Source organism: Pongo abelii, chromosome 4, assembly GCF_028885655.2.
Source record: "Pongo abelii isolate AG06213 chromosome 4, NHGRI_mPonAbe1-v2.0_pri, whole genome shotgun sequence".
Lineage (NCBI taxonomy): Eukaryota > Metazoa > Chordata > Mammalia > Primates > Hominidae > Pongo > Pongo abelii.
This window is the reverse complement of record NC_071989.2, coordinates 90,936,923-90,948,779: the sequence shown is the minus strand read 5'-3', so window position 1 is coordinate 90,948,779 and position 11,857 is coordinate 90,936,923. Positions and strand designations below refer to the sequence as shown.

The 11,857-nt window shown below is 36.3% G+C and overlaps 1 protein-coding gene across 5 annotated transcripts in view; it reads right to left on the bottom strand.

Annotated features, from left to right (window-relative positions):
• Positions 1-7,143: 7,143 nt before the first annotated feature.
• Positions 7,144-11,857, bottom strand: part of XRCC4 (X-ray repair cross complementing 4) — a 310,135-nt gene continuing 305,421 nt past the window's right edge. For 4 of the 5 annotated variants that reach the window (XM_054555079.1, XM_024246673.3, XM_024246674.3 and 1 more), the window contains exon 8: positions 7,144-7,768. In XM_054555079.1, coding sequence (XP_054411054.1) covers positions 7,657-7,768 — 112 coding nt within the window. In that variant the 3' untranslated portion in view covers positions 7,144-7,656. The remainder of the gene's footprint in view (positions 7,769-11,857) is intronic. The other variant, NM_001132650.2, reaches the window with a different exon arrangement.

The following is an 11,857-nucleotide window of genomic DNA, read 5'->3' as shown; positions in this document are numbered from 1 at the left end:
GTATTAGTCAGTTATTGTCAAAACACTGCTATGTAACAAACTATCCCAAAGCTCAGTGGCTTTTGGTAGCAAGCATTACTCATGCTCACAGGATAGCATGGTTGACTGTGGTTCAGCTTATCTAGACTGGGCTCAGCTGGATGGCTCTTCTAAAGGTTTCAGGGGAGTGTGCGTGGCTCCAGCATGTGAATCAGGTTCTGTTCTGCTCTGTAACTCTTCAGAAGCCCAGGTGGGAGGGGCAGCAGCTACTTGGGGCATATTCTCCTCATGGCAGAGATTTGACTCTCCCAAAGGGCAAGCAGAAGCATGTAATGCCTCTTTAGTTCAAGGCTCAAGACTGGCATATTGTTATTTCATTCACATTTTATTGGCCAAAGCAAGTTAATGGATTTTGGCATTAAAGAGCAAATATTCATGAGAATCATTTAATCTTTGGTAGTAATATAATTACACCACTGAAAACTTAGTTCCTCAGAGAAATATACTGTATTATACCTCTTTCAGCAGACAGAAACAGGTTGTTTCTAAAATCAGTAGGTGTTTCTGAAAAATTTCACCTGGTTGAATTTCCCTAAATATTTGCAAAGTATAATGATGAAACCATCACCTTTAAGCATACATCTCCCATCATCACTACAATCATCTTGTCCCAGTAGATTATCTAGAACTCTACTAAGGACTTCAAACACATCTTATATGAGAGAGTGACAGAGAGAACTCCTTGTCATAACATAAAAATGCTATAACTCTAAAGTAGTCTCTTGACTATTTGATAAGATGAAGTAAAATATGTTGCTTTGTATTGTCTCAAGGATTAATATACATATTATTCTACCAATGGTGGCCATCTTTGTGAAGTTTTTCATATCTGACATTTCTTATTTATAAAATATATAGTACTATGCTATGTTGCCAAAGATCATAGACATTTCACTCTATTACTAAAATCTGTCAATGATTAGAAGATACATCTAATGTGGATAAGACTATAGCTGCATGTAATGACATTTTAATAAGCTTAAACATTTATATTAGGAAAATTACACATATTTAATTATAAAATTGATTTTATTTTCCTATCATATCAAGAAGTTTAATCGTCTCTACCAATATTGATTAAAGCTCTTCTGAAATATTCTTTTAATGGTAGTGTTAACTTGTGACAAACTTGTTAATTGAAGCTAATGGAAATTAATTGAAATCTCTGGAGAATGTATTCTGTTTCCTTACTAGTTAGGCACTTTCTTGTTTGTTTCAAAGAACCATTCGACTAATAAAACATCAGAAAAGGAGGCAGTGATTTCTAAGGATATGTGTATACCAGAATTGGTCCAGAAATATATAAGGATGAAGGCCACTCCAGGCACTGGCTACTTCCCCTGTCGGTCCCCAGGGTGCTCTGCTTTTGTGTGCAAATTTGCTCATTTCTCTCTCTTCTAACAGCTTTCTCTGGTAATTTATAGATTGGCTTCTTCAGCAAACCCAAGTTCAGCCAGGCCAAGAATTCAAGTTAGCCAGAACATTTCTTCCCCTGATCTAATCAACTCTGGCTAGGGGTGGGAAGTGGGGCAGTATCATGTGGTATAAAGCATGAGTACTATATCAGGCTCTTCTGTACACTACTTCAAACTCCTCTGAGCCCTATATCAATAGCAGCCATTCCTTTGGCACTCAGTTCCAGGTAGTCTTTCCCCTACTATAAGTAGGTGTAACTGGCACCCCTGCTTCTCTTGTTTCCTGCCCTAGGGCTTCTCTGAGACTGCAGCGTGGGTCATTTGCAAGACCTGGTGTGTATTCACACATGGGAAACCTGAAGTAGGGAGAACAATGTTTCCAGGCTACCTTTGACCACTAGGAAACAGCAAGTGATGGATAAAGGCTTTTCCTTTTCACCCCTGCATATACAGTTCCGAGGAAACTTTCAAAAGGTTCCTTGGAAGATCCTGGTGGGAAGAAGCATATGTCATCAATAGGGTGGCCATCTTGATAAGGCATCCTTGCAGTGGCTTCTCCGCCTTTCTTGTTTTATGCTTACTGTCCCACCACATTGCTTTTATATATGCCCTTGTCTCTGGCCCAGTTTTTGGAGGAATGCAAGGAAAGACAGATTCCTAGAAAGGTCTTGTATGAACAGGTTTTATAGAAATGGTTTAATCCATCTATATTAATTTGACTAGTTGTGTTATTTCTAAGATTGCAGTTAAGTTAGAGATTTTCTCTAAATCAAAAGTAAGTGGTTCAAGACTGGTCTATACTCCATTTACTGGAACAGTGGCTACCAAAATTGCTCCTGCCCTTAAAAGAAAATTCAGTATCAAGATGGGTGCAGGGCTCTAATCTCTCTTTACTTCCCTGCAGAACCAAGAGCCTTTAGCGGCATTGAGACTGTCATTTAGAAAGTTTAGCTGCTTGTGAGATTGTGACATGAGAGTTTTAAATGAAAACCCTTTGACAGAGGGAAGAAAAATTAACATAAAATTCATATTGAATTTTATTTAAATAGAGGAGAGGAAAAGAAAAAAAAGAGGAAAATAGCAGCTAAATGAGAAGATATGTGGATATATGAAAGAAAGAAATTGAGTTTAATATAGGCTGGAGAGTGTGTTTTTGAGCAGATAAGAAAGGGAGTTGGGAGTCAGAAACAGCAATGGTGGACGGTCAGTTAATGAGCAACCATAAAATGCTTGCTCTAATGCATTTTTCAAGGTATCCATTTCCAGTAATCGAGATACGGAGAAAACCACTTTAGGTTAGTTTATAGAATACTTACAAATGAAGTCTACCTTCCCGAAAAGAGTGTATTAGAAACTGTCAGATGAGTAGTGAAAATGTTAAATTCAGACAATAGCTACGAATGGATGTATGAATAGTTCTTTTGTTACTATATAATTTTCCCTCACAAAATCATTGAAATGAATACAAAATGTAACTACCTATTTGTGGGATTTCTTGTCTTATAGGTAAATTCGTGAGGCCTTTGTGAATTTAAATGTCAGCTATTTAATTTCATTTTTATTAAAAATTGATTCTATAAATAATACTGAGTGCAAGAATGACAGAGACATGAAAAGGTAAGGGTTGCTTGCTTCTCCGGGCAACTCTATCAAGAGACCTCTTGTTTGGCCTTTCTTTCCAATTTCCAGACACCCAGGAAGGGCCCTATGACCTTCGATTTTTTGGCAGCTCACACCTTCCCAAGGAAGTGCCAGTTGGAACTGCAGAGTTCAATTCTTGTCATGTCTTCTTGACATAACTTCGCTCACTGTTCACACTACTAAACTACCCTTGGCCAATATTGCTTCTGGGATACCTTGTAACTTGTCTCCTTCATTCCAATGATTCACAGTGACAAATTTAGGCATTAATGCCATGTACCCACCCAAACCCAGCCCCAGTACCTTCTGTATTCTCATGTGATCCGAGGCAGATAGTCGCATCCTCAGCCCACTCTGCAACCCCCCCGATTTCTCATAATCTCTTAATTGAATCTTTTATGGATTCTTATCCATACCCTTAAATTTTGTGTTCTTTTTATACCATCTTTACTACCACTCCTTCATATTATAGTTCATTACATAGTAGTTTCAGGCGCAAAACTCAATGCAACCCCCTCCCATATACTCCCTTCTTTTCAGTTCTAGAATATAACCTCAACAGAAACAGGACACTTGTCTGTGCTATTCACTGCCACATCTGGGGTCCAGAACAGAGACCGGCAAAAATACTTACAAATATTTGTTGAAAGGATCGAATTATCCTTCAATTTTTCACATGGTCCAGTTCTGTATTTTGTATAACTGATCCTTAATAAACATTTGTTGAATCAAACTTGCCCAATAAAGAGCTGCCTGACTCAAAAACACAGGGTCCTGTATTTTACAAATCTGAGTTATAGGCCATTCAGAAAAACTTTTCTAAAGTAGTTTCTTGACCTTTTAAAACCACATAATAAAGACATCTCTTGAGAGGGGATTTTTTTTTTTCTTTCATTAATTTCTGTAATGAGGCTGGAGCCACACCACCTGATGCAAGGGCCAAAAATTATACATTTTAAGCTGAAAAAACCTTCAGAAATGTAATCTCCTTATCTTAGAGGTGAGGATTATAAGGTCAAAAAAGCCATGCTGCATTGTAACTCAATTTCTGTGCCTTCCATTTTAGCATTCTGCAACAATGCTTAGAGTATAGACAATGAAAAAATGTGAGGAGAAAACGTGGTATGGAATAATAGGATCTGGACATGTTTATACCAGATCTATAGATCTCTGTCTATATAAGGTAAGAAATATAAAAACCACATCTTCAATTTCTCCATATGAGATATAAAGGAGGAACCCAAGATTATAGGCTTATTATGCTCTGTTCTAACCAACTGAATCAATCTGACACAGAGCAATGATTGAAAAGATCAGCTGCCTTAGAAAAATATAAACAAACATTTTCTAAATATTATGACCTTTATAGACTTGTTATTATTACTTAGGAAATACCTTCCCTACATCTCTCTTATCACCAGGGAGTTAAGAGCCAAAAGATGAGAAAATTTCTTCTCTTTCACTATATCTATAGATACAGATAGATAGACAGACACATATACACACATATACAGTTGTATACTAATTTTGGTTAGTCATTTGTGGTCTATTCAGGTGAGATAATATTATTTTGAGATTTTGGTATTTCACATACAAAATCACTTTGGAAAGATACAGAGTAAATCTAAGATAGTGCTAAGTTCAGTATTATAGTGAAGTTCCAATGTGACTGAGTAGAATTTGATAGTTTATAATTATATATTTAAATTTCATATATTTAAAAGTTTTTTTCCTTTTGCATGTAAGCCATCAAAGAAATTAAAATGCAGGAAAATTTCTATTTAAAACATTTTGCTATCCCATTGACTTAAGTCAAATCCTTTTCCTGATTAATAGTGTATGTGTGTAATTTTTTTCTTATTCTCTCTCTACTGTCAAACCTGGCAGGGTGCAGTGGCTCATGCCTGTAATCCTAGCACTTTGGGAGGCTGAGATGGGCAGATCACTTGAGGTTAGGAGGTTGAGACTAGCCTGGCCAACATGGCCAAACCCCATCTCTACTAAAAATACAAAAAACTAGCTGGGTGTGGTGGCACGTGCCTGTAAAAACTACCTGGGTGTCTGAGGCACAAGAATCTCTTGAACCAGGGAGGCAGAGGTTGCAGTGAGCTGTGATTACACCACTGTACTCCAGCCTGGGTGATGGAGTGAGGCTCTGTCTCAAACAAAACAGAACAAAACACCTATGTGCATGCATATATATACCTATTATTTACCATTATTCACAAAGAGTACTTGAGCTTTCTGAATAATTATTTCTTTGTATCAAGTCATCCAGCTAAATTTCAATCTTTCAATCCTTTCAAAATGGTTTAGTAAGTAAAGAAACTTTTGAGTGCCAACTATGTGATAAACATGCATTCATTCATTCAACAAACACTAATTAAGCTTCTATGAACCTTGTTCTTAGTACTGGGGATAGAGAGGTAAAGCAGATGGCAATGTTTCTGCTGTGATGGGGCTTATGTTCCACTGGGAGAGGAGACATGAAAAAGTAATTCCAGAAAGTGATATGCATAATGAAAAAAACATTTTAATGGGACAGAGAGTGACTGGGAGGGTGGACCACCCTAAAAAGGGTATTTCAGGGAATGTACCCCTGAGGAGATGACATTTGGTTCTAAATCTGAAAGATAAAGAAACCAACCACGTGAAGCTGAGCATTCTGGGCAGCGAGATTAGCAATACAATGGTTCTGAGCTCTGGCCTACTTGAGGGGCAAAGGGAGTAAAGAGAGAGGGGTGGGAAATCAGATTGGGGAGGTAAGCAGGGGTGCCATCATATCAAACTTTGTAGGCCACGGTACAGGTGCAGACTTTTTTCAAAGGGCAATGGTTTATTATTGGTAGGTTTTAATCCAGGTAGGAAAATAATCTTATCTAAGATTTTAAAATTCAGTTTGGCTTCATTGTAGGAGAATAGAAAATTAAGCAGGGAGACCAGTGAGGAAGCAGTGTAGCTGCAGTAGAGAGACACAAAGGGAGAGTCAATTTGTATTTTGGAAGTAAAAATAACAGGATGTGCAAGGAGAAGAAAGCAGAGACACCAAGGAGGATTCCTGGGTTTTTAGCTTGAAGCAACTGCATATGTGGTAGTGAAATTTCCCAAATGGGTAAGACTGGAGAAGAAATGATGGTCAGGATAATCAAATTTCTGCTTTGGATATGCTAAAACATCTAAAGAAAGGTATAAGTAGATAACTATACTCGTCTATATTTAAAAAAAGATGCCAAGATGTATCAAGATTTAATACAAACAACTTTTAAGAAATCTTAAGAAACTCCTTTTGTGACAAGTTAATGATAAATTATACATACATGTATATCCATGTATATGTATGTATATATAAAATTTGACTACAAAGAAAACTATGTAATTTTGGAGATATCAACATATAGATGGCATTTAAAATCACAAATGACTTAGAATAACCTACGGTGACAATGTAGGTAATGAAGAGAAGACAGCTGAAAATTAAACTAGCACATTCAAACATTTAACTATTGTGCAAAGGAGAAGGAATCAGTCAAAAGTCTAAACGATTAGTGACTGGAAAGAAGGAGGAATACAAAGAGCATATGCTATTGCAAAAGTCAAGTGAAAATGTTTTCTGAGGAGAAGCAATCAACTATATCAAATGTGCTGAGAGGCTTAGTAACATGAGAACTAAGAATGGGTCAACCACTGCATTTAGCAACATAGTGGTCATGGTTAACTCTGATGTTGTTAACTTTGAGTAACATGGAAGGAATGGATATTAAACAGGTAAGAAGTGAAGACACAATGAAAGGTTAAGAAGCAGAAACAGTGACTACAAAGATAATAGTGCCAGATGTTACTGGAGATAAATAGCTATGACAAGGTCCTTGTCTTCAAGAAGGGCCCCTGTATGTGTAAGATAAATCTTTTATCAATAATCCCTGAAAAATATGCTTTTCTTTTGCCACACAAGGGGTTACATTTACATTAATAAGCAGTTTCTAAAAACCTGTTACTTACTATAATAAAAGTTAACCTAAGTAACACATTTTATTAAGAACACAAAACCTTCAATGTATCAAGAATTTTATTATCAGATTTTCACAATGTTTATGTACCAACGAAAATTATATTTTATACATCACACAAATTAAAATGTTCAAACATCAATGTTCAGAATATGTTTGAATACGTCTATTCAAAAAAAGCTGAAGACATTTTAAAATGATGTTTTCTTTGTCCTGTTTTCAAAATCTTCCCAGACAGGATGTTAGACAGCTATCACATATAGTATGTGTGAATGAATAAGATAAATGTGTCCTTTGCAACAAAAAGTCTGAAATTTTATGTAATTATAGGCATGCTGAATGAATAGTTCAGAATAATGAGCCAGTGTCATCATCAAATCGTATCTTCGTATACATGTGTAATCCATTTTGCACAATGGTTTCAATTCAGTGTGTATGTAATTAAATTGTAAGATACAGTAATAGCGGCTGCTGCCTTGAAATTCTGTTTTTTCATTTTAAAGAAATGAATAGAAAACATAGTCTAGTGAACATTAAAGTATTTTTTGAGACTGTTAAATCTCATCAAAGAGGTCTTCTGGGCTGCTGTTTCTCAGAGTTTCTAAAGACATGTTTTCAGCTGAGATGTGCTCCTTTTTCGACGTCTCAGGTAGTGAAGAATCAGGCCTAGAGATGAAAAGAAAATCAGAATAGTTTTATTTTTAAAAACTTCTGTTATAGAGTAAAAGAAAACGAAGAGACACATAAGTGAAATGACAGTTAAATCCTGTTTCAAAATTGGTTTAGAGATTTATTTCTCTATGCTGTTAACTGTAAGGCAAGAGATGAAGAGACTAATTTCTCTAACTGCTTTAGAATTAATCTGTCTCTATTCTGACCTAAGAAAAATTCAAGAATCTATAATAATACCCATAATCAAGGTCAAGAAATAAAATATTCTATCCTCTGTGCTATAATCACTTTTATGCCAGGATATAGAAGGTTTTTCAAGTTACTCCTTTAATGATTTCATCACAATTTACATTTTACTCTGGCTTTCTTAAATTCTACTGATTAACATGAATTTTAATCTCTTAGCAGCAAAAAGTTTTGGTCACATGAATTACCTTTAGTGGGTCTGATGATTATGTGTATATATGAAAAATAATGATTTTTCACATTTATAGCAGTTGCTGATGAAATGTTGGTCCATAATCATTTATTGAATCTGCATATCTTCATTTAGTAAACTAAATTTTATTCAGGTTCAGTATTGTAGTCACTACTTCAATGGACTGACTGCTATATTTATGTAGATATTTTCTTTGAATCCTAAGATAACAGGCTGACTGCCATGATCACTATTAATTGGTCTTAGGAAGACTGTGCCGGAGAATAACAGAGCTCAATCAGAAGTAAAGCTTTGGAGTGTGTGTTAATATCCTTGCAGAAACCTTGTCAGTGGTTCTCTATGGAACCTTAATAAAGTATGCTTAATATTATCAATTAGAGGTGGCTTCTGGGGCAATTATGATTAGGTCGAGCTAACCCAGTAATACTTGGTAATACCCCTCTATTTCCAAGTTCGAAGGCCGGGGTGGAGTCACAGCACCTTGGTATAGCTGAGAAAGCATGGGACCTGAAGTCAGGAAACACAAGTTTGAACACAGGTCTATTTCATATTAGCTATGTAACTTTAGGCAAGTCATTTAAACTAAGTGGGCTTCTATTTTCTCCACTGTAAAACTGAGATATTAGTATTTGTCTAGAGGTGGTCTAAAGATGAAATGAGTTGATGTAAATGAAAATGCTTGTAAATTCCCATGAAGTATTTGGAAAGTATTATTATTACCTGCTAATACTGCATAAACTACGTAAGAGTTTCTGTTAACAGCAGAGAAGAATAGCCAATGAAAACCCCCAAATATCAAGTGTGTTTAGGCGATGAGTATTTTTAAAAGCCTGCACCCTTACCTAATTGCACAGATTATTAGAAATGAGTTCTCCTTGGCATCTTGATTAGAGACAATTAACTACAGTTGGCTGCCACTAGACCTGGGACATGTTCTGTCTTATTCTGAGCAAGCCAATTTCAGACAATATTATCATTACAGGAGTGCCAAGGTGCTAGGCATTAATACATTCAAGATGACAAGTACTACCCTCTGGGATTTGTGATGTTAAAATTAACAGTAAATACAGGCATAATTATTGTAACATGTAATTAAATATCTAAAAATACATTCCAAAGGAGGAGAAAATGATACAGTATGGGATAAAAGTATAATTATTTTTTATATATATATATTTTCATTGTCAACTCAAAACACATTAAACATTTTTCTCTGGCCAAAATGTCTTAGAGTTGCTTGTACTCCTCCTAGACAAAAGAGATAACTGAACTATCTCAATTAAAAGTAAGAAATGGAAAAACAAGCAAGGTGAATACAATAAATGGTGCATGGAAAACTGGCTAGCCATTTGCAGAAGATTGAAACTGTGCCCCTATGTATTAGTCCATTCTTGTATTGCTATAAAGAACTACCTGAGACTGGGTAATTTATAAAGAAAAGAGGTTTAGTTGGCTCACAGTTCCACAGGCTGTACAGGAAACATGGCTGAGAAGCCTCATGGTAGAAGGTGAAAGGGAAGCAGGCCTGTCTCACATGGCCGGAGAAGGAGGAAGCGGGGGGTAAGATGCCACACATTTTTAAACAACCAGATCTCATGAGAACTCACTCACTATCATGAGAATGGCAAGGGGGAAATCTGTCTCCAGGATCCAATAACCTCCCACCAGGCCCCTTCTTCAAGATTGAGGATTACAATTAGACATGAGATTTGGGTGGGGACACCAATCCAAACCATATCGCCCTACCTTTCAACATATACAAACATTAACTCAAGATGGCTTAAAAATTTAAATGTAAGATTTCAAACTATAAAAAACTTGGAAGAAAACCTAGGAAATATCCTTCTCAACATTGTCCTTGGCAAAGAATTTTTGGCTGAGACCCCAAAAGCAACTGCAACAAAAACAAAAATTGAAGAAAAAAAACAAAAAAAACAAAAATTGACAAGAGGGACCTAATTAAACTGAAGAGTTTCTACACAGCAAAAGAAACTATCAACAAAGTAAAGAGTCAGCTTATAGAATAGGAGAAAATATTCTCAAAATATGCATCTGTCAAAAGTCTAATATCCAGAATCTATATGAAACTTAAATCAACAAGCAAAAAGCAAATCACCCCATTAATAAATGGGCAAAGGACATGAACAGACACTTCTCAAGAGAAGACACACAAGCAACCAACAAACATATGAAAAAAAATGCTATACATCACTAGTCATCAGAGAAATGCAAATTAAAACCACAATGAGATACCATCTAACACCACTCAGAATGCCTGTTATTAAAAAGTCGAATAATAATATATGCTGGAGAGGCTGCAGAGAAAAGGGGACACTTATACATTGTTGGTGGGAATGTAAATGACTTCAGCCACAGTGGAAAGTAGTTTGGAGATTTGTCAAAGAACTTAAAATATAACTACCATCCAATCCAGCAATCCCGTTACTGGGCATATACCTCCCAAAAAACCCAAAGTGTTCTACCAAAAAGACACATGCACTGGCATGTTCATTGCAGCACTATTCACAACAGCAAAGACATGGAATCAACCTAGGTGGCCATAATTGGTGGACTGGGTAAAGAAAATATAGTACATATACATTATGGAATACTACACAGCCACCAAAAAGAATGAAATAATGTCCTTTGCAGCAACATGGATGCAGCTGGAGGCCATAATCCAGAGCAAATTAATGCAGGAACAGAAAACCAAATACCTGTGTTCTCACTTATAAGTGAGAGCTAAACATTTGGGTATACATGGACATAAAGATGGAAACAATAGACATTGGGGATTACTACATGGGGAAGGGAAGAAGGAGTCATGGGTTGAAAAACTACCTACTGGGTACTATGCTCAATACCTGGGTGACGAGATCCCTATCCTAAACCTCAGCATCATGAAGTACACCCCTGTAACAAACCTGCACATGTACCCCCTGTATCTAAAATAAAAGCTGAAATCATATTTAAAAAGTCAGACATGGAAAGATCTCTGTAGTTGTGTCTATTGTTTAGATACTGTGACCCAGAACACAGAGATCTATCAATTTTGTTTTAAAAAAATCAGCATATGACCAAAGGACCACTCTGAAGTGACCAGACTGAAGGATAAATAGATTCCTGGTGCTCCACTTACAATTTACATTTCCTTCTGAGGTCATGAGGGGCTTAAGAAATAGATTTTGACTCCTGTTCATAGTGCCTAGTCATAACAGGTACCCAGTAAAAGTTGTCCTGAATGGAGATCATTGAGCTTTTATATCCATGGCAAGTCAATAGAGTAAATTTAGAACTCTCTCCACAACTCTTAAAAAAGTTTTATTATTTTTACAGGTAATAAATGTTTATTGTTAGACTTTTTGTAAATTCTGAAAAGCATAAAAAAGAACACAAAAATGTTGATATGGTTTGGCTCTGTGTCCCCACCTGAATCTCTTTTTGAACTATAATCCTCAATGTTGGAGGAGGGGCCTGTTGGGAGGTGACTGGATCATGGGGGTGGATTTCTCCCTTGCTATTCTTGTGATAGTATGTGTGTAACCAGAGAAGTGGGGCATTGCTATAAAGGTATCTGAAAATATAGAGGCAACTTCGGAACTGGGTAATAAGCAGAGGTTGGAACAATTTGGAGGGGTCAGAAG